General features: G+C 37.6%; 1 protein-coding gene across 12 annotated transcripts in view; it reads right to left on the bottom strand.

Moving 5' to 3' along the window:
* MEIS2 (Meis homeobox 2) overlaps positions 1 to 24,415 on the bottom strand; it is a 175,460-nt gene that overhangs the window by 137,799 nt on the left and 13,246 nt on the right. For all 12 annotated transcript variants that reach the window (XM_061463407.1, XM_061463405.1, XM_061463412.1 and 9 more), the window contains exon 7: positions 21,050 to 21,164. In XM_061463407.1, the coding sequence (XP_061319391.1) occupies positions 21,050 to 21,164 (115 nt within the window). The remainder of the gene's footprint in view (positions 1 to 21,049; positions 21,165 to 24,415) is intronic.

Here is a 24,415-nt window from a genome sequence, read left to right as displayed (position 1 = left end):
CCTTGTATTATCTGGTTTTTACTTAAAGAAAAAAAAAAATAAACAAAACACACACACAAAAAACACCCCGAAAAACCCCAACCAAAAACCCTACAAACAAAACAAAACAAAACTACCACAAGCCCAAACCACACACCTAAAACATTACAGCCACTTGAGCCACCTATAACAAGTGGGACATGGGTCCTTGTTGACTAATAGTCAGCTGGTGGCTCTCCATGAATGACCACTGAAAACACGGTGGCATATTACTAGAAGCAGCAATCGCCAGCATGATACTGCTTTTCAGAGAGTCACCTGTACCAGGAATTTCAGGCTTCTGAATTAAAAAGAGCATGGAAACAGGAAGTTTCTCAGATTACAGCCAGTACAATGAATTTTCTTTTCTATGAAAATCAGAAATACATTTATCTGAAAACATTCTCAGCGATTTATTAGTATTTCTGCCCCAGTATACCCCAACCCTTCTTCTCCTCCTTCTTTTTCCCGCTACCTGAAAAAGAAACAGCGGTACCTTCTGTGTCTGTACACTACAACTTGAACCTGTGTGTCTGATGGGTAATGTGCTGTATATACTGGTTTCCACAACACTGCTTCAAGTGATTTACAGAAGTAAAGGATCTCAGGGAGTGTCAGGCACACCAGATATTAGCAATTCCTCTTCTGGTGACTTATTAGTTAATGAGACTACTTAAAGACTAAGGGTTTCATTCTAGTTTCATACTATCTGAGGCCCCTGATTTAACCTCTGCCTTCCCACCAAGGCAAAAGCAAGTTGGCTTTCAATATCCCTTTAGAAGAATCTGCTTAGTTTTGACTCAGGCAACTTGTATCTGAAGAGCTATGTAACCGAGTGGGTGGAAGGACAGCGGTGGGCAGCCTGTCTGCATGGTGGGCCAGGATAGATAAGGGCATTCCCCACCTTCAGAGCATTCTTCCTTGGGGTGAAAGGTCACCCTTCACAGATGTCTCCAGCAGACACTCAGTTGTCAAAAGGTTGCATCATACGATTCATGCAGTCACTGTTAACAATGCACTGTTCTCATCCAGATACGTAAACATGTTGCACTTCTAAATAATTTCCTTCTTAAAGACAGCTTGTTTTTTCACCTGAGTTTTGTTCAATTATCAAAAAAATAGAAAAAAAATTAGAAAAAAAAAGTAAGGAATACTGAGATTAAAAAGAAAAAAACAAAACCAACAAACCCCCCACAAAACAATCCAACTCCCTTTCGCCAATTCTATTCTGTCTTCGTTTTCTGTCACGCTATTCAGCAGAAGAAGATGCTTCTGGTTTATTCCCCAAAAAGAGAAATAAAATCACCATATCCCAAAATGTCTAATAACAAAGCATATAGTTTGGAGGAAAAAAAAGTGCACATTTGGTGAAATGGAAGATAGCAAGCTTTTTTTCATAAAAGTTACACAGCCAGAAAAAACAAATTAAGAAAATTCTGTTCAGCTTAATATAGTCTATTCTAATTTTTTTCATTTAAGAGTAATAGACTAACATGAACCCTGTGTGGACAAGTACAAAAAGGAAAATTGTATGTTCACATATTTATTACAACTTCATATTTGCCTGGTGCAGAAAGTTTATTTCTCAAGGAACACTTCAGAAATAATTGGTCTTAGTTGCTACAATAGCCCAGATTTTTGATTCCCCATGCCTCCAGATGAATAAGATAACAAAGATTTCTTCTTTGTTGAGGACAGTTATTTTAAAGCAGCTTGAAGCTATCACAATACAAAACAAGTAATTTTGTTCTAGAATGGATTCAAACAAGCTTATCAGGATTGTTATCTATTTATAAATTATATATTTAACAGTAAAATAAGACAGACATGGCTGGAATGCTACGCATGGGGAAACACAATTAGAGATATGCAAAATTACTCAACCTAATCTCAAGCAATAGAATCTTAAGGGCACTGGGAATTTCTAGAGGAATTAAGCATTATATGTCATAAAAAGCTCAATTAAATACCCTTAGAAACCAAGCAGAGGTTCTTTCAGATCTTCCTGCAATACATAATCCTCCCAAATGTAGAATGTTTGCCTCTTCAAGCATCCCTTTTCTGTTTATTCTTTCAGACAATCTATGAAAAACACACTTTAAAATAGAATTATAATAAAAAAGTCTTCTTCAGTGCTTTTATGTTTCATATTTCACATACTTGGTCATCTTGAATTAATAGGAGTCAATGAAGATACACATTCTTAAAAACGGCTGCAGCTTCATTGGTCTAATCTATGAACTTTAAAGACCTTCATTTTATGAGCTTTCCTTAGGGTAGGTATTTCAGTGTTCTAAAAACAGGGTTATGGACTGTTAAGTTAAGCACATGTTCTGCATCAACATTTTAGTTTCAGCAGGTTATTTGGTGCCAGGTTTGCCAGTTAGTATCATCAGTCAGAAAATGTGTGCTTATTTCTCTTAACAGGTGTTTTGAGAACAGCACAGGACAGGAGAAAAACACTTCTAATATATTAATTTAGTATCTATCCTTAATTCTGAAAACCACCTTACCGTTCCCCCAAAAGCACGACAAAATTTCACCTCACGTGTTTAAGATGCAAAGAGATGGATTTATCTGCTCATTTGTATTGCACATTATTTCTTATCTAGTAATGGGTTTACATCTACTTACAGAATGCTACCTTTTCTTGTGTAACTGATTTTAACTGTAGAAGAAAAAAGTAAAGCTGAAGCAAAAAATCCTAATATCCTTTAGATAAAGAAACATAACCAGGGACTCTCATTCAGTCTGTTCTTCTGAAGGCCATTTCTTAGTGTTTGCATCAGCTGATGTACATGGAGAAGATGTGAAAACAATCTAAAACCAAAATTGTCTTACCCACATCAGTAATTCCACAGAACTGAAATAATACCTTGCTCTTTAGAATGAATAACAGGAAAACATAACAAGATTTACACACACACACTGCTGTTACATTTGTGGGTCAGTTGAGATGGAGCTTCACAATTCTCACAAAATCCACATGCACAGATACACACTTCTTGCAGGTGTTACCTCAGACTTGGTCTGCTGAGAAGCAAAGTGAATCCCCACAGCTACCCTTGAAGGTTTAAAAGCTCAGTTTTTTGTTTCTAAATGCCCATGAAAACATTGCCGGTGCTCAGAGGCCTTTTAAAACAAAACCAAAGCTTTTAAAGCTTCAAAAGCGGTCATGGGAATTTGCTTATCAGGAGGGAATCCTAAATGAACGTCAAGATTCAGTTCCCCTGGATGTGACAATAGCCATAGCCTCTCTGCAGATCTACTGATTCTTTTAACAGATGTGTCTGATTCAAGCAAAACCTGATGAACCTTTATCCATGCTGTACATTTTACAAAATCTACTTTTAAAAGGTTTATGTCCTACTCTTCTCTGCCATACTATGAAAAAACAAAAACAAACAAAAAAAAACACCCAAAAAAAAACAAAAGGGAGCACCACCAAAAAAACCCTACCTTTATAGATAATGTAACTAAGAAAGTAAGAGAAAGACCACCCTTCCCAAAGCCATCAACTAAAATTAAAAAAGAAGGGGGGGGGGGGGGAAGAGGGCAAAGCTTAGAACTTCTACTGTTATAACCTCAAATACATACAAGACAGGAAGAAAACCAACTGGCAGTTGCTTTTTAATGTATGAGAGATGATTTACAGAAAGAAATAGTATAATGCTATGTTAAAGGTCTACTTTGAAAAAACTTGTGTTTTTTTTTTTTTTTTAAAGTCTATGTTTTCTACCTCTAGCAGTCTAAAAACAAGCTAAGAAGTTCCTCACAAGTTGTTTAAAGGACTGTTATAAAAAGGCAGCAAGAAAGTAACATTTGAGTAGATCAAGGCTGCCAAATCAGTTATTTAAAGCATAAGAAGCCTGGTGGAAAAGAAGTCTTTCTTCTGAAAGTGAGATACCGGCTTTTGCTCAGCTTTAATGATCACACAAGTGAAAATTTACGGTTTCACCTGAATTTAACAGCAGCATTTCTGCCCACCATTCTCCCTTTTCTTTTGGATATAATAATCTCATTTCACTTTGTAGAAGTTGCACCCCAGTCCCATGAAACAAGACAACTCAAGAACATCTAAGGAGCATGAAGAAGGCACAAGAGCAGAGGACATGACGCTTTTTTTGTTGTCAGAAGCAATATCCTTTTCAAATTATCTAAAATAAATGAATCATGCTACAACAAACAGCTGTTTGATGGAAGACTGGAACAGAAGCCCAATACGTGGATCCCCCACTGGACTTCTGGCTGTGCATGGGTGTATGCTGCTTGTTACAGCCACAATTTGAACTAGACCCTTACATCCAAGGGTACTACAGTGGCAAGCAAAGCAGGGCCAAGTGGATTGTTCTAGAGTTTGCCTCAGCTGGAGGGTGCTTTTTTGCATAATTTCAAATTATGCGCTAGACAAGTTCTTAGTCTCTTAAGAACTGAACCTTACAAGGAAATTCTCTAAGGAAGCATGTGAAATGTTTATATGTGAATAGACAAGGAGAAAAAATACACACACATCCTTACTAAGAACATAAGCAACTCATCTGAGCTCACGTAAAGCAGTCATAAAAAATAACACGAGAAAAACTCAAATCTATATTCTTTGATTATATGAAAGAAAATTACAGAAAGATAATATTTTTTTGCTGCACAAGCACACCAAGACTGAATCAATTCTGCTTTCAAATATACAGACTGCTCCTATCAACTCCCACTGAAGTCAGAATTTGACCTATTGTGTACTTTATATTCACATCAATAAAGTTGGTAAGAATGCAGAAAATTGCAGAAAATTCTTTACTCGTTCTAAAGTAAAAGGATAGCTTACTTCTCTTAAACAAAACTGGTAGCCATTTGGAAGAGCTTAAAGGAGGGTTAATTGGCATACAGTAAACCTGAATTCTGACAGTGTGGACTTCTAGCAAAAATGACATTCTCTTTGGTGGTCCTAGGACTGTAGGATTAGTTTACAAGAAAGCAGTGAGGGGTTTGAAACCAAATCCTGTATGTCACTGATGAATTACCAGATTAGAAAGGCCTGACTATATGAAACATATTCCTGCCCAAAGCCAGAAGAGAAAAAAAACATCAAAAAAGGGGAAAATCTGTAGCTGAGCCTGAGTTATAGATTAATAGAATGAATGAAAGATCTTAAAAAAAAAAAAAAAAATCAATAAATCCTTTCTTTCCTAAAACCTTGCTCATAGAGCTTTTTGCCAAACTATACTCAAAGCTAGGAATATGAACTGTTAATAAGATCTAACTCAGCGAAATAATTAGAATAATCAATTCACAGCTAAATGAAAGTGTTTCATCTATCATTGCAGATATGAACTACAGAAGATTTTCTGGAAATGGATAAGGTAGGATGAATTTCATTATTCTGAGACAGAATAAAAAAACAAAATAGAAGAAAATGGACACATACAATGTGGTTAGCTATCACCTATGCCTAACTCAAGTCACTTAAGTAAGTTTATGAACTTCAGGGAAGTTCAGATATGTTCACTTGAAACTGAAAGAAAACAGTCAAATCTGTACATAACTAAAATTTAGAAACATCTAGCACCAATAAGATTGTCTTCATTATGTTGTGGGTTTTTGTTGTTTTTTTTTCTTTTGGGGGGGGGGGGTTAAACTGGAAAACTGCATTATTACTTCTTACTTGGACTGAAGAATGAGTACTGCAGTAATTTATCTTTTTAAATCCTTGCACATGAAAAGCACAGAAAACTTCTAATTGCAAGCCAGCTGAGATGCTAGTCAGATCAGCTTATCCCTGTTTCCCTAAAATGAAAGGCATCTATATGCATTAAGCCTTTTGGTAACCTCTAAATCTTAATTGTGTAATACCTTAAACTAACAATTTACCATTTTACACAAAATGAATAAAATACTACTAAAGAAAAATAAGACTTAAAGCAAAACATTAAGTCTAACTCATCTAGAAAGTTATGTCTAAATACACTACACAAGAAAGTTTTGAAACAGGATTTTTTTTGTACTGAAATACAATTGAACATGGTGACGGATGTTTTGCACAAAATATATTATGTATCTGAATACACAAAATGAATCTTTAGTGCATGGACTTAGAAGCTCATGAAATCTAATCAAAGTGTAAAGTTAAAACAAACAAAACTTAGCAGCTTTCTTTCTAATGAAAATATTTGTAGTTTAGGACTACAACAAAAGTGTCAGTTGAAAACAAATCCTACAAAGGCTGAGGTGGTGAATATTAACCCTACTGTGGGCCTCTATTTCAATAACATGACTTGCAATATACAGACTTAAGCACTGTGTAAGTCCTTGCCAGACTGAGGTCCTACTTTGGCTGTCAAAGGCACTTATGAAAATAGAAGGTCCATGATGATGTACACATAGGATCTTTAAATCCTTTGCCACTTCTTTTCTAAAAATATTTGCCATTGCTATAAAGCTAATTATTACAATAAAATCTTTAACAAGTGGCAATCATAATTTGGACTATAGCTTAACACTGAGAAACAAAAATAAAAGGTAATAATGAAATAATAATAAAAAGGTAACAGCCTTTTGACTGCAGAGAAGGCATGGGGCTTCAATAATTTTCTCAAGGCAGTGAGATGACAGTACAAGTTACACTCCTTGTGTTTAAGTGTTCTATGGACTGAATATTCTTCATTCAAAATGGTTTTCTTTACAATCTGATAGTACAGATATAGATAAGAAAATATTATTTTTTCCTGATATAAAACCTCCCTTCATACTTTTCACAAGAAACTTCTTGATACAGAACATTAGAAGACCAAAATAATGCGTGGGCATGAGCTGGATGCACAGCATACATGGTTGTTTTAAACAACTGAATTAGGTACCCAGCTGAATGGGACTCCATGAACACTAAGTTGTTGTCTCAATGAAGCACTTGGGAACACTGTTGTGAGCACCAGGACCTCAGTGTGTTAGGTACTGTACAAATAAAGCAGAAGGACAATCCCTCTCCCTTTTTTTTACTGGCAGAAGCCCAATGTAGCTCCATTGATTTCAGATGCATTAGCAAGGGAGGGCCTGATCCAAAGCTCACTGAAGTCAACCAAAGTCTTTCTGTTGGTGCAACAGGCTTTGGATTAGTCCCTAAATAAGAACAGATTTTGCCTCAGCTAAAGGATTTCACTTAAGCCCTCTGCTTGTTCAAGCATCTAGTAGAAGCTAAGAGAACACTGCGGTCCTACTGAGTAGGAGGCTGTGTTCATCCTGAACTATCCCCTTTAACAGATGTATGGGGTCAGGTCCCATGAAATAGAGAACCATCAGTAAGTGGTAAATCTGGGGTGGGAGGAATTACGAAGGCAGCTCCAAGCTGAAAAATTCTGATTTGTGCTATTTAAGCAATGTTCCATCTTCTTTAAGCAGGAGTGTAAAATTAGACAGGGAGTTCATGCAAGTTTCTGAATTTTACGCTCGTAAATTATTTAAAACCTTAGCACCAAGTCCTGCAATAAAATTATATGCATGTATTTATCATATTCAGTTCTGCTGGACACTTGCAAATGGGGGCTGCCTTAAATCTAGGTATGCCCAACTTACAGCTGCATGTGTAAAGACTCAAGGAAAGTTTAAACAAATGTAATTGCTTAAACAAGTGTAGCCACAATAAGCTGGTGGGCATAACTCAAGATTATAAGGAAAAAAACACTCTTTACCGATCTAAGTGCCAGGGTTGTCAAAAAATTTCATGGTACAAATCACATCTTAATAGAGAATTTTCTGAATTCCCCTCTCTCACTTTCATGGCTGATCCAGCAATCCTTGTCAGCTATAGCAAATGCTCTGTTTACATAAGAAAGTAGAAGACCCCAATCCTAGCCTGTGCATGAGAAATGTTTACTGCCAAGGGTATACAAAGGTAACCATCCATAGAAGAATCTGAGCTCTTTCCACAAGTTATGCGGCTGGCAGTTTAGGACAACACTTGGCGCAAGTTTGAGCATCTGGAGTTCACAATGGACTTCAGGCTCAGAGCAGCTGGGAAGTCAGTGGAGCAGCAGGAAAACACTTTGTCTTTCTCTTTCCTTTGCTCCCTACCCAGGCTGTAGGTAGGAATAGGGGCACTAAGCCATTATGCCAACTCTGCCACCAGACAACTTCCCTGTGTTCACTCCTTATGCTGGGGTAAAGATAGCTTCACAAACAATACAAACACAGACAAGCTTTGGGGCTGTCACTTATAAGCCACCCATATACAACAGCAGAAAATGAAGAATTTTCTATTTCCAGCTCCACACATACCTGCACATGAGGTGAATTTCTATATTTAGCATAATCAGATAACAGCAGCCAAATTCCTTAATTTTGAGTTTATTGCATAAGTCTATTCTCTCCAGCAGATTTGAATAAGTGTTAGTATTTCAAGAAATTAATTAAACTGAAAGCACAAATTAATTTTTCTCTGAGGCTCACATTAACATTTCAAAACCACCAAAGGAAAAAAGTAATTCAAAAATTTCCTGTATAAATAATAAAAAATCTGGTGTTTATTATTATTTCTCCTCCAAAATGTAAGGCATGATGAAATTTTGTTCAGAAATATTAGGAAGTATTAGACTTCTATAGATGTCTTTTTGTAGATCCTGTGAGTCTTAATGGCAGTAGTTTCTATGGGAATTGTCAAAAAATTACTAGGGTTTTTTGTTTGTTTATTTTTTAAGATATGAGAATCATGTTTTTTTTTCCATTTATGTGGATGCATTTGACCCAAACTTTGCATATCTGAAAGCAGCAGTGCCCCTGTTATTGCTATGATTCCACACAAGAAGGATCAGGAACTTATGTGAATAGTGTCTTCCTCTTCTTTCCTCCAAGAAGGAAGAACTGCTTTTAACTGATTTCCACCCCCTTCCTTTAAACCTCTGGACAGTCCATCACTGACTCATAAACAAAAGACAGACCTTTCATAAGGACTGTAACTGTGATCAAGACACCCAGTTGGTGCATTTGAAAATGTTATTTTAAGTTCTGTAGAAACTCAAATTACTGAATCTAGATCAGTATGTTTTTTTAAGACTAAGAGCAGTATTAACAGTAAAATAGTTACACAAAATGTTATAAATTTTTCCCTCTCCCCAAAATGGATATACTGCATTTCATAGTTAACAAAAACCTTCTGAATATGAAGCAGACTATTCATGGAACTGCTGCCAGTTCAGACGCCCTAAGGTTTCATTCTTAGCCACCACTGCCTGTGTACATGCTGAAAACTCTTAGGCAACAGTGCAGGGGGTATGATAGATCTTCTCATGCCAGGATGAGAAAAATCAATATCCATGTTTAAAAGACAGAACTACTGATGTGCAAGGTCACTAAACAGCCTGTTCTGTGGCCCTAGAGTACTAAGAAAATCCTAAAGAAGAAGAAGAATAGTTAAAAAAAAAACAAAACAAAACCCCAAACCAAATCAACCCTCCCCCCAAAAAAGCCAACTCCCCAAACCCCACAAAATGACAATGTATTGCACAGTCTTGTTCTACAACATCCAACATTACCCGTAGATGCCTAAGACCTAAATACGAACACAGAATCATATTTAGTGATTCTAGTCACTAGATAGTGTGACTAGAGCATCTGGAGTTTGCAATGTAATATAGACTAATAGTGATTAGTGTATTACTATGCTTGTCTTAATCTATGTTAGTAGTTTTAGTCTATGTTACTATGCTTGTTCAGGGAGAGAGAATAACAAAACAAACAAGCCACCCAACCAAAACTCTAGTAAACAAGGAATACATATATATATACTGATACAACAATTTTTTAAACATTGGAAACTTTACTTTAGATTTATCATCGTTATGCTGATATCACTAAAGAACCCTATCATCTTTCATTGTTCACTTCATAAGTCTTATTAATTGAAAACAATACAGAGTTCTGTGCAAAAAGGCTATTTCATTCACTTATTTTCACCTTTGTTGAAAAAAGAGGAAATGTTAAAATAAGCAATTCAATTTAAAAATGCAGTATATCCAGCACTGCTTTTGTGAAATTCAGGGAGGCCAATAGAAGAAAGCACTTGAATTTTCTACATAACCCTGCATTCCTGGAGTATCAGAGCAGTCCGACAACAGATGACCACTTCAAACCATTCACAAAATATCTAAGTACCCTTGTGCCCCTTGTACAGATTATAGGTGGGAAGAATTGCACATCAGAGAGGGCATGTTACTTACATGAAGTCGTATCAGATTTGGTTCTGCACTTAGTTGCTCCTGGGTAGACAGATATATCCTTACTTCATGGCAACAAACTGAGGAGATGCAGTCAGGCAACCAAATTAACAGATGTGTTCCCATTGGTCATACTTGCTATTTGGATCATGCCTAGAGCTAGCAGGATAGTTAGGATGGCCATCACTGTTTCTTGATGTCATCCTATCCATATGACTATACTGCTTTATTATAGTTCCCATAACATCAGAAAGCTGCAAGTCTAAGTTTCTAGTTTTCATATGTACATTTTTATTCTTGCAAACATTTTAAAATACCCATTTACATCTACTGCATGCACAACGACTTGCACAAGCCAGTGGAAACCTGTGGTTAAAATGGTAAGAATTTATTTGAAGGTGATATCCTAAACATATAGATGCTAATCTGATTTTTAAAATCCTCCGTTTATCAAGACTTACATGTACATGGCTTAATTTTTTCGTGAATAAAAAATCTACAATAGTTTAAGTGAAGAAAGAAGTTAGAAAATAGGAGAAATTACTCACATCAACCTATAGAAATCTTCCTGCACTCACAGATCTAACAATCTCTATAGAAATCTTCCTGCACTCACAGATCTAACAATCTCTAGTACCAGTTAATTAAAAGAATCATACAATTTGAGAAAGACAAAAGTATATTTAGACATCAGAGCTGGGTTTATTAGTACCCTGTTCTCAGTTACATAAATGAGAAGTAGTTTTACAAATTGAAAGCAAAGTTTTACACCAAGTCAAAACCAGACTTGTTTGACAAATCAGAACTACAAACAAATGTGTCAAATCACATTAAGAGACAACTAAAGATAGCTGTCAAATTTCCTTCACCTATTTCCCCAGATATAAAAGCTGCTCAGAAGCTGGAGTAATCATGGAGTGGTTAGTACTCCTTGGCAAAGACAAAACAGAAAGACAAAACAGAAAGACAAAAGGCCCACAGGTTACACTGTGTAGTGCCATAATACAGTGTTTGATGCCTTCAACAAGTACTGTACTGGCAAAAATCAATTGAAAATCAGCATGATAACAGAGCATCAGTTGCCCTGTAATAGCCTTTAGCCCCCAAGGCTATGTGGGACCCTTTCATCTACCAGGCTGCCCTGACACTAGGGGTGCCGTGCCTTGCCTTGCCTGGCCTGGCCTCCTCTCCCTAAGCATTCTGGAAGTGTTCTTCCTGTCTTTTACCTACTGCATTTACCTTTGTGCTGCCTTTGGCTTGGATAGAGTTAATTTTCTTTCTGGTAGCTAGTATGGGGCTATGTTCAGGATTTTTTCTGAAAACAGCGTTAATAGTACAGGGATGTTTTCATTACTGCTGAGCAGTGCTTACACAAGGTCAAGGCCTTTTCTGCTCCTCACTCTACCCCACCAGCAAGTAGGCTGGGGGTGCACAAGAGGTTGGGAGGGGACGCAGCTGGGACAGCTGACCCCAACTGACCCAAGGGGAATTCCGTACTATATGGCACCATGGTCAGTTTATAAATCTGGGGGAAGAAGGAAGAAGTGGGACATTCAGAGTTACAGTGCTTGTCTTCCAAAGTAACTGTGACATGCGATGGAGCCCTCATTTCCTGGAGATGGCTGAACACCTACCTGCTGATAGAAAGCAGTGAATTAATTCCTTGTTTTGCTTGCATGCACAGCTTTCACTTTATCCATTAAACTGTCTTTATCTCAACCAATGAGTTTTCTTACTTTTACTCTTCTGAGTCTCTCTCCCATACTGCCAGGGGGGAGGGAGCAAGCGGCTGTGTGTGGCTTAGTTGCTGGCTGGGGTTAAACCACAACAACCTTGCACAGTAAAGAGAGCTGACAGCATCACTGGATCTTTTAAACTTTCAAAAGTGGAGTTTTATTTTTCTTGGCCCAGGTTTGGAGGCTTTATATTTTCTCTTCTTTTTTTTTAAATTCTCTTAAAATTAATAGATTTCTCCTTTAAGTAAACCTACTGATTTTGGACTGCAAACATCTTCAGCTTGAAGAAGATCCCTCCAACACTATGGCTGAATACACAGAAGTGTTTCCTCTGTCATGTTTAACAAAGTACAACTCAAGAAGTAAAAGAGAAAGAAACACTGTTCAATTCCATACGAATTGTTCGCATGCAACAAAGTGGGCCTACAAATATTTCACTCATATGGTAGGTTTACTCTCAATATTTCTTTAATTACTTTCCAACAATATCTGGTTTCTGTTGAATTTACACTAGTACTTGGCATTTGGTGCAACCCCAAAAAGATAAGATACATATGTCCCCTATTCACAGTCTTGGCATTTTTACCTTAACTCAGGCACTGAAGTGATTGGTTTGAAAAATTACCTTGCTGATTAGCTGGGTTTTCTGGTAAGCATATAGTGTTAATCCTTAAATTCCGAATATGACATAAGTTGTACAAATGTTCTGTCTGACTCAACAGCAACATATCACGGCTTAAGGAGGACATGTACACTGCTCTCTGTGAGGAAAGAAACAGCTAATTGGGAGTTAGATTCAGTGTGATTATCAGCTTGTTTATGATAAGGGAGTACTCTTCTGAAAAGCACTGTAAATTCATCCCTGATTGTGGTGTTAAACCACAGCTCATATCGGCCTGCCCCCCCCCCCCTTTTTTTTTTTGTTGGAAGGGACTTTAAACTATTTTCAGCAGATTAAGTGTCAAGCTTTGATTTTCTTCCATCTTAAAAAATAAATCAGGCACATGAGCCTGATGTCAAATTTCACTTTCTAATAGAAGAAAGGCACATTTGAAATGTTTACTATACGAATGCATTTGGGTAATTTTTCCCATGTCATTATGAACATTAGACTGACCCAATTAATATGAAATGTTTCTATGCTGCTGGAACAGACCGTGTTACAGAAAGAGTCATTTGCACAACCTGTTCATGATTATGGGCCATAAGGACACAAAGATGGCATAGACATTTGTGGACCATCTGAATTCTTACAGGGGAAGGGGAGAGGAAGAAAAAAAAAAAAAGGATGTTAGCTGAATGTTGTGGGTCATGTTTTTTAATCCAGAGTATTGGACATGTAACACAGCAACAAGAGCTGATCATTTTGTTTAATCACCTTTTGGATCTTTGCCAGATGATCTCTGTTGAGAGCGCTGCAAACAGAGAGAGATGAACTGCGTCTAACATGCCACTAGAGCTTTCCCGTAAATGTCTGAGAACTGAATCCAACCAGAATTTAGTCTCGGAGCAGAAAGGGATACATTTAAAAACTATGTGCATTAACTATACTTTTCCCCATAGAATCCTCACTTGGCATGAATAATTTACCCTCTCTTATGCTAATGGGATCATGAAAGTATCCCTGTGTCTTCAGTGCAGCTATTCTCAGCTTTCAGTAATTACCCCACCCAGTGAAAATAACATGGCTTCTGCAGCTGAATGGCCTACTAGTACCTGGCAATTAGAAAGATCATGGCTGACAGAGAAGCAGTCCAGAGATGGACACACAAGCTCCGGCAGCCTGAGGAGCAGTTTGAAAAATTAAAGGCCTTCCACTGTGAACATTTCCATAGTTGCACGGAGAGAGCAGCTTCTTCAAGGGCATTTTTATTTTTTAAAGCTGACACAGAGGATTCTAATGCGCTGTCCGGGCACCCTAATATTAAGGAATAACAACATGTCTTGGTCAACAACAGTTAAAATAAAGCTTGTGGCTTTTTTTAGATTAGTACCATCTTGTTAAACAAGAGGGAGAGAATTAAAAAGTCAATTAATGTGTGTCCTTCAGTATCTGACAATTTTATCAGCTATACAAAGGAAAATTCTGTAGTATTCCATTAACTAAAAGTTTTAAAACCCACTATAAAGAACCAGGCTTTGATCTCTGTCCATAGCACTCCATGCTAGGTAGTTCACTATGTAAAAATTATCAGGCTAAAACATCTGGGAAAGAAAGCTATGAAACAGCAGGGAATGTGGCTGGTTTATTGTTTATCTTTTGTTTATGAGGCAGTATTCAAGTTTAATTACTACTCTAAATTAAACTCTAACAGGCATCAGGAGACATCTCTTTACATGACTAAGTTGAAAAAAATAAAAAAAATAAATCCAGAGATTCCAGCACTAGATCTTTCAAATAACTTGGCATATATAGGAAGAAATTACTCAGTCTGTAACAACACAGGAAGACATTTAAGCACTAGCTACTGTATGTTTGAATGTGTTGTGTTATGAAACCTTTAATATTGTAACAAACATACAATTATAATTTAGCAAATGGAATGTTATCTAACGTTTGGAGGCAAATTGGGTTAGGCTGAATAGGATCCAAGATGGGAAGAACAGCCTAAGGGGGAATTCTACTTTTTTCATTTTGAAATACAAATACATAAATATACGTGTATACACACACATGTATACACATACAGATATTTAAAACCACCCAGAAACATGAAGTCAGAAGCAAACCTCTCAACAGCAACTATCTCTTAAGTAAAATTGTTTAGTTATTTTCTCTGAACGTTCACCTACCAAAAGGAGGAAAGAGTTTGCTATGTTTACTGTAACAGTAAGTGACCAGTTGTGGATGAACTTAGCTGTAGGAAAAAATAAAACTTGAAAGCAACTAGCAAAAGATTATTCCAGATGGCATCTGTCATATTGTATTTAGGGTTATTTTAAAGAGATTACTGCTACTATGAAAACATTCCACTGACAGAGTTTTCCTGTGCTGAATTTGAAACCCCAGCACAATATATCACAAATATGGAACTAAAAGATTTCTAATGCATATATAAATTTTTATTTATACCTAGATATAAAAACCCTAAATGGATTAAAAGCTAAGAGTGAGGTAAGAACCTTAAATACAAGTATATGTTAAACCACCACCTTCCCCATTCTAAGCTTTAGTTTAACAAAATGTGAGCAATCTGCAATTGCCACCAGCCAGATTATTAGCAAAACTGTATAGTGAAGCAAAGATTCACTATGACATTTCAATACTATTTATGGAATAGAGAATAGGGACATAAATGTTCAGCGACCCCAACAGTCAAATAGAAACTGCAAAAAGATGTATTTGTTCATGTAATAGGAAGAAAAGACAGGATGTGAGGATACTAAAATGTGACTATATTTAGCTAAGCTGGTTCTGGCATCATTATGGTTAATGTGCATGTGGTGTGCAGTGTGAGCTCAGCAGTTACTGGGCCAACTGTCTCAGTATTTCTGGGAATTCTGCCTATTCACAGTGCAGGGATTGTTCAATTGCTGCAAAATGTACAAAATGAATTTTACAAAAATGAATTGTAAGGAAGGCCCCATTACAACGATTTTACAGCTAAGATGTCAACATCAATTTTTCTTTCATGCATAGCTAATGATTAAAACAACATATTCCATTTGCCTAAGAATTTATTTTATATTGGCACATCAAAATATTGAAATACAAAGTTATCTTTAGTCTATCCTTATTATTCATTGCTGCTGAACCCACACCATTGTTCAAACCATGAAAAAATAAAGCAAACTTGGCAAGAAATACTTAAAACAAAGGCTAATCAATACTCTCCAATTTGTCAACATCTCAATTACAGCAATGGAAAAAAATGTAAATTTCATGTGCTTTGAACACTAAGGGGTCTATTCTTCTGTCAGTGCACATGCATAACTCCCATCACCATTAATGGGAATTACTCATACATATCAACACAAGGACGGGCCCCTCAAACTTGAAAGGAAAAGATGAATTAATAAAGGCTACTCTCTTCCTGCATCTTCCTCAGCTGAAAAAAGTCATTGTTCTTTAAGAGTTTTTCATACTTTATACAGTTCACCTTTATGAGAGCTGTGCCTTCTGACATAATGCCTCTCCAGTGAAGCATTATTTATTAGCAAGTTTGATTTTTCACAGTCTGGATATTTGAGCACTTCTATTAGGAATTTCCTCTCTTGCAAAAAGTGGCTCTTTTCCAATAAAACCATACCCTATAGCTTTGTAGGTAAAAATACAAAGAAATAAAAATATATTCTGAATTCTTATGATAAATATGTATACTAGCTTCAGCAGGCTTACATATACATACAGAACTAGGAAAAAGAAGTTGTAGCATTAGCTTTTGGATATTAAGTTTTCAGAGACTTTGCATGAGTGTGTTATTTTGTTAACAAGAACTTATCCTTCTCCTTTTCCTACCTATTGGAGTTTGGTTCAAAGCTTTACAGAGTTTTCAGTAGAGTTTCTATACCAGGACAGGCCTTTGGGCATTATCAGCTAGTTTTGTAAACAGATTTGATTTGTATACTATAATTATTACAAGACGGTATATAATGGAGAAGTATACTACCTAATTTTTCCAACACGCATTAATCCAGAGACATAACCTGGGATGAACACATAATTGCAGCTAATATCTTAGTGGACTTTGCCCCAGACCAGATGATAAGTCTTTGCCACAGAAAACTATTGTGGCCAAATCTGTGGGCCAAACATCAAGCTGTCAGAAAAGTGTTTCAAAACTACTTTAAAATATTGCTCTAGAGAGTAGCCTATATTACATATAAAGGGGCAGATCTTCATTCAGCACAAGTAGTTCCATTAAAAAAAAAACACACAAAAAAAAAAAACAACCCACACCAAATCAAAAAAACCCATACAACAATAAACTACTCACATGGGTAAAGCAAAGTGGATGTGATGCCCATTTCTATTTTTACTGCTGCATAACTTAGAAGAAGTTTCTTGTTTCTGGCTTCTCACTTATGGTCAAGTTTATCACCCCAGGCCTAATCCTAAAAAGATGCTGAACTTCCTGAAAGGTCCTGAAAGAACACAGCTTTCATCTGGCTTGGCTGAATCAGGCCCTTTGAGTGACTGAACTAAGAATATGACAAATCAGGTATACAATCCCAGTATCATAAAATATAAAACTGAAACTATTCCCTAGTGCTTTCCTGTAGACCACATGTTTTTAAACCTTAAAAAGATTTATTTCCCACTTTTCATGCATAAACTGACATATTATTTGAAATATCCCATAAAGAGATTAAATAGGAATTAAAGTCTGGGAGCATCATATCTATCACTGGGGTACAAACTCATGAAGAATTCTAGATGTCATTTAGCCTTGCATGTAAAGGCAGTGGCTGTTTTCACTTTGTTTCACAAAGAATAAGGAAAACACAATACCTCAGAAGACTTTCAGATGTGTTTTTCCCTGCTCCAAAGAAAAGGGTGGATGATAAAGCTACACACACCTTTTAATCTTCCACTTAGGGTTTTTACACATGTATTCCCTGGCAAAAACCCCAGGGTCTTCTCTTTCCCCTCCCTTTCTCTTAGCCCCTTTCCTGCCATCTCCCTTGCTATAACTCAGCTAACCCAACAGAACCAGTCAGTTTTAAATTTCAGTTGGGACCTCGGTGACCTGTTAATGAATCTACAGAGAGGAGAAAAACTCACAGTGTTGAGTTATGCCTGGTGTTGCTAGCTGACTTGGAGTCAGAAATGCTTGAAGCGTTAACGTAATTGCAAGAATGTGAAAAATGAAGCGTTGGGCTCCTGAGCAAAGTGAAAGGTCAAAGCAAGCCCTACACAAAACAAGTCTCTGGAAGATGGCCTCATTAGACCATTAAATCAGCTTCTTCTTTTTCCCCTTTGCAAGATGTTTAGAGTGTTTTATTTTTATTATTGGATATATTCAACTCTTCCCATGGCAGGGGGAAAGTTATCAGGCACACTACACACTTACTAATCTTTAAAATGGTATTGCACAGCGTTGATCTGCATTTGCGGAGCTAAACTGGAATAAGTCAATAAATGCCTGGTAGATTACAGGTCTCTAGTACTTTGGTTTGCTAGATGATCAATAGGTTGTATAGCTTAGTTCTCTGTTGAACAAGTGAGGTGACGTGTTAAGAACAACATAGACACTCATCACTAATAAAATTAGGATAATCTTTCAACATTTACTGCCTGAAGGCTCCTTTTTTAACTCTTTAAATGCCAGCATGTTTCTAATAATATCAGACACCAACTAGATTAACCCTTTTGATGCCAAAGGGCAGTCACTCACTGTTGTGGAGAAACTGTCCTCCATAAACAGACAAAATGCCTATACCTTTAAGAATTATGGGTGGATTCTCCTGTGTAATAAATAGATAGACCTCACACAGAGAAAGCCCACAAAAATTATGTCATCACTCACCCAACTGCTTTCTACCACCACACCTCCCCACCCAAAATAATATAATCACAAGCCATACATCATAGACTTAAGGAAAGCAGAGACCCCTGGAAAGAGTGTTCTCAAGAGCCAGAAGAGACTGACTGTAGCTTGAATCAATCTCTGCTGCCACCAGGCATCAGTGAAGGAGACCATAAGTTGCTAATGTAACTCAATATTCTCTAACGAGCTCCCATTCCCAAGAAATCCTTTGGGGCAAGTGTTATATGGGAAGCAGCATTTGTGGAAGGTCTTGAATGAAACCTTCATTTGTGAAACCAAGTTAACCCCAAAAAGTAACTGCACCTGAATAGCTCCAGAGGGCATCCACCCATCTTGGTATTGCCTGGGACTGACTCGCTGCTAGTTCACAAGTTATGAAGTAAATCCTGCTCCCTCTCAAGGAAACGAGGAAAACTCAATACAGGACTCCCTCTCTTTAGTCTCTCCCAAGGCTGAAGGGGGAGAGCAATCCAAAGCTGTCTCCAGTGGGAATTTTGCCGCTGCTGTAGGATCATACATCTTTCAGCTGACAGCGGCTGAGTGGAATGCTGATTTGCCCCTGGACGACTGCTTTCCTTTAAAAGGCCCAGCTGAGCACAAAAGGAAGCATACTAGCGATGTTTTAACCTGCTAGACTGTGCAGCACTAGTGACTGATTTCTGGCTCTTCAGCAGTTGTTCTCCTTCTGCAGAAATGAGTGTAACAGGTTTAAATTGTACATATTACCAGAAACCTCAGTCTCTAATGGGAAGTTGGCACAGGTGTCATCAGCTATTTTTTCTTATGCTTAGCAATACTTCTCAAGCACCCCGAGTTACGTTACAGGAAATCAGAGACTAGTGAAGTGCAAGATCTCTGGATGTCAATACAAGGTATTTATTTAGAGCAAGCATGGCTCAATGAAGAAACTCTTCTCATTTCTGAAGTGTTGCTGGTGCAGAGTGGAGATACAGGTGTGAGAAATTTCTTCCCTAAGCATGGAATGAAAACACTGTGGAAGACAACTAAAAGGAATCGTTTTTGAGTATGCAAATGATCATCTGCTACACGAAGCATCTTAGCCACAATATATAATGTATGGCCAGCTAACAGACATAACACCTATTCACTGCTTAGCCGTCAAGCTCTCCCTTTATTAGCTGATGAAACCGTAATGGTTCACACTGGGCTTGGTACAGCTCTAATCCAATCACACAGAAAAAAATTCCATGTGATTCATATTGGAGCTGGATCACACCTTGTGCCATGGTTGCATTTTATCAGCAATAAGTTTAACAAATGTATAAACAATTCATACAAATAGGAGACAAACCCAAACCACTCTACCAGAAACAAACTTTGCAAGTTCCTAGAATCACAAGGGGTATGACACCAGATCGTGAGACAGACAAGGGGATGGAGCTCTGTGCCAAACAGTGGGCCACGTGAGAGACGTGAAATCACATATCTGCTCTGCTGCCTAAGCGTGGCAAATACTGTGGTGGGAAGCAGCCTGCAGTGCAAGGCTAGTCAGCACAGCTCTCACCCCGCAGGCTGCTGCTCTCTCCAGTTTTGGAATCCCACACAGCCAGTAGGATAGCAAACCTCTCAGCTGGATCTGTTTGGCACGCATAACCCCCAAGTGGGGGAAACAGAGTGGCAAAATGTTGCAGATGGACAAGGTGGAGGAAGCATATCATAAGACCTTGTAAAGGTAACGTCTTGCTAGTTAAGACTTACATGTTTACAAAAAAAACCAAACCCAAGAACAGAGCTCACCTTAAACTTTGGTCTTAAAAAAATCAATTCCAATTTGATCCAAGAGCGACAGTAGACCATCTTTCCCAACTTTTAGCACTTGAGGCTTGATTCTTATACTTTCTGGAGTCACTTCTAACAAGCAAGTGTAACACACTATCATATCAGAATGACAGACTTTGACACTCACTCAGGATGGATGCAAATGACCACACACAAGGTGCAATTCAGTAGGAAATAAAACAAAAAACTCTGAAATAATAATCAAACCTCCCAAACCCATAAGAAGGCTTCACTGTATAGATGCAGCAGAGGTTTTACAGTTCAGGTACCTCTCTCTTTACCATTCTGAATCCAGATTTTCAGAAGCAGAAGCAAATTTGTACAAGCAAACATTGCAATAAACATTTTTCTGTCCAGTTCAGGCTTTGATTCTACTTTAGACAATTTAGCAGCTTCAAAATCTTATATAGGAGTCACTTCCCCAGTGAACACCACAGGTTGAATTCTCCATCTATAACCCAGCTCAAACAACTGCATCACAGCTGGAAAGCATGTCTGTCATTATATTTACTTACACCACACAAAAATAAACTGTAGATAACCAAATTTGTAAAGGAATTGGCAGAACTAATCAATTGTTATTACAAAGCTTGTTTGAAGATTAGATATTTCACTCTGAAATAATAGTAAAATGCAGCTAAGTAGGTTAGGAAAAGGAAATACCGTCTCCCTAAGTTACAGCTGATTATACTGCAAGTCTGCCACTCCATGTTTACTCTAAGGCAGATGTACTGATATAATAAAAAAAGCTGGAGTTATTTTAGTCATGCCTACTTTGTGGAGGGAAAAAAGTTTGACCTTTTACCTTGCTCGCTGCTGTTGTCTCCACTCTGGGAAGCGTGGCCCCCGCTGGAGGGCCCCGGTGTGCCTGCCGAGTGCGTTGAGGTTGCATCATCGTGGTCTCTCCAAGATGAAGGATTCTGGTGTCAGAGTGCCAAGGAATTTTTTCGACAGTTCCCATTCCAATGAAGCAAATGAAGAACAGAAAGAAAACCAGGAGAAAAGGGGAGGAGGGGGGAAAAGCATACACATTAGCATTTGTGAAATGTGTCAAACACCAATACTGTTTGCACAGTGTAATAATTTTTGAGCAAAGATAAGCAGAGAAGGTACAAAGGTTTAGTTGGTGAAATAAATGACAGATATTTTTCTTTTTTAAATTTTCCAAATACTGGTCTGGATTTAATTTTTAAATAGTTCTGCAGAAGAATATTTCAATAGAGTAAGAAAAAAAAAAGTTTGTTAATGTTAATGACCTATACAGAAGGGTGATGAGCATCAACCTGCACATTTATGACACTAGGTGTTCACATTAAAATCAGGATAGTTGGTATGCAAACTATCTCTCCTCACTTTGTTTTTGCATACTGACTAGAGATGGGAGGGGAGAGGAAGAGGAGAAAAACTGTTTCAAGAAGCAGAGGAGAATGTGTATGGGAGAGGGGCATGTCCTCACACCCTACCCTCTCTCTCACCCATTTGAATGCTGGAAATTTTCAAACAAATGCAAAGTTGTGAGGAAAAAAGCAAGCTTTCTCTGAAAGATGTTACATACCAGGGAAGATACTTCCTCACCCCCCCACTAGCACCTTGATATGACACATTTCAAAAGACTTTCTAGGTGTATCACTCTAACAGTTCACTTACAAGTATGTCAAGAATAACCACCAGGTGATTATATAAAATAACATGTATAGTGATTTTTATGTATTCTTTCTACATTACTATGCATAAAACATGACAAAAGGGAATGCAAAAGACAGACATATGAAGTTTGCAAAACTTGGCTTAAGTAAGGCCTCAACTACTGTACTTTAGTCACATAATTCATGCATGCTTTCTAATTTATTAGGTACTGGCTTTCCCGGGGAGAGGAGCTGCTATTTAAATGACTAAGTGAGGAAAACTGAATGTTACAGTTTAGTGCTACTTTGTTGAGTGTATTCTCCTCCTGTCCTCCTCCCCTTTCCTGATCATTCCCAATACCCTGCTGTTGCTTAAAGGAAAACAGGAATTTTACTGTACAGGAAGAGCTTTATCAGCACCACATGAAGGCAGGCAAGAGATGGAATTTCCTCTGGCAGAAAAAGAGAGCAAGAACACATGAAACAGATCAGACTAGGGGCTGGACCTGCATTACTTGTCACCTGTATGTGGCAAGTTAAATCAAGTGCATTATAATAATTCAACACAAAGCAAACAAAAAATCCTCCCCCCAAAAAAACCAAAAACAAAATAATCCAAAACAACTGAAAAACCCAAAACCAAAACAAAATTGCTTCTGAGGTTTGAGTATGTCTTAAATCTTCATTGTGAAATAACACCAGACTATTAAAGCACGTGGAAATCCTGGAAGCAGCAAGCTACAGGCTTGAGTAAGTTCTTTGAGCACGGCTGATTCTGACCTCATCTACCCTGACGTGTAGTAGGAATAAGTTCAACAAAATCAACCGATTTGCCCATTGTAAAATTCAGTGTAAGTGTGATTGGAATCAGGTCCCAAAATATATATTGAAACATCTCAAAGTAATCTCCTACCACTGATTAGTACCACATGCTCTATAGCAATGCAAAATAGAACTGCCAAATAACGGCTTGCTACAATACCCAGTAACATAAATCTAACGGTCCTGACCCAGAGCGCAGCAGAGACAAAGGGAAGAGCTCACAACTTCAAAAGGCTCCCAGCAAAGCCCTAGGTGACAAAAAAGTAAGAAGGATCCAAATCCCCTTCACCTTACACAGACACACACGTGCACCCAAGTACATGATTCCATGGGAAGGAGATATGAGTAAAATCAGAAGACAGTCCAGGATTTAAAATTAGCCTAACCTGTCAGCGCAACATACAGCACAACAGCACTTATGGCACAAAACCCCCACCCCCTTCCAAAACCTAGAGGACTGATTTACTTTTCCTCACACGGAACCACAAAAGGAAAAAAAAACAAAACACAAACCAAAAATTAGTATTTTATATTCACTGAGGTTGCAGTATTTTTAGATCTCAGAAATCACTATTAATATTGCAATCCCCCTGTTTCATTTAAAAAAAAAACCACCCAAAACAAGAACATTTTATAAAGTCAGGTGGAAACAAACACAAAAAGAAAGATAAGAACTCTTGAAAGTTCAAGCAACCCAGACGTTACTAAAAAGAAAAAGTTGAAAATAAGGTTACCAAAGAGTTCAGATGGAAATAAAATGTAAAAACTGAGCAAGTTTCTTTACAGCCTGGATTAAAACACAGCTATCGCTTATGAGCTTTCTCTTTTTATCTGTGAGTTAGGAAGCCACTCAAATAGCTTCAAGCTGAAGGCAAACAGCAGACAGGAGCTCTTCAGCCCTCTGCAGCCTCTTAGCGTCAGCTGTTTGCCGGATGGTAATCAGATAAAAAGCAAGAAGAAATACATGAAAAAAAGAAAGAAACAATAGCATAGCATGAGTTTAGCCCTCCAACATCAGGCTGGAACCTTCTTTTAGAAAATGTAATAATTGTAACGTGTTCATCTAGGGTAAACTTTTCAGGGAGCACAGTGAGTTATGTTAATTTTATGCACTGCAGGCTCTCTTAAGCTGGCTGCTGTTGGACCTCCTTATCACACATATGAAAATTACAATAATTAACTGGTAACACCTCAGATATGTTTTAAGGCAAATGTCATCCAAAACCTATCATACTGTATTTCAAAAGCTAGACTGGCCTCAATGTTTCAAAACCCTAACAAGTTGGAGAGGCTCACTGAGTAAGACTCCTGCAGCTGAAAACACTTGATGCCTCTACCAGGCTGAGGTTGTTCTTGACCCCAGTTTGTAGATCTTATTTTAGAAAGACAGACTGTATTGATTGGGAATTTCTTGTGACACAGCTTTCTTGAGGAAGCAATCTGGCAGAATTTTGCTGAAGGACAGAAATAATAAGATGGGATACTTATAAGATGTGACAGTAGAATGTTGAAGAAATTTGAAAGGGAGGGAAATAGCTAGACTTTAATATAAAAAATGACAAATAACTCTAGGGGTGGAGTTTACAGCCTCATAAAAAGGCAGCATTCTTTTGCTTTGGACTACGATCATTGTATGTGTCAGTGAACTTCTCTTTTCCTCCCCCAAACTGCTTCCAACTTTGCATCTCTCAAGAAAATTTCTTGGTCAAATGCCTAATCATAAG

The sequence above is a fragment of the Pezoporus flaviventris genome, unplaced genomic scaffold (assembly GCF_033815535.1).
Source record: "Pezoporus flaviventris isolate CSIRO_AGI_PZ_B2104156 unplaced genomic scaffold, CSIRO_AGI_Pfla_v1 ptg000036l, whole genome shotgun sequence".
In the NCBI taxonomy this organism is placed as follows: Eukaryota; Metazoa; Chordata; class Aves; order Psittaciformes; family Psittacidae; genus Pezoporus; species Pezoporus flaviventris.
The sequence above is the reverse complement of the archived record's forward strand: the minus strand, read 5'-3'. Positions and strand labels throughout refer to the sequence as shown.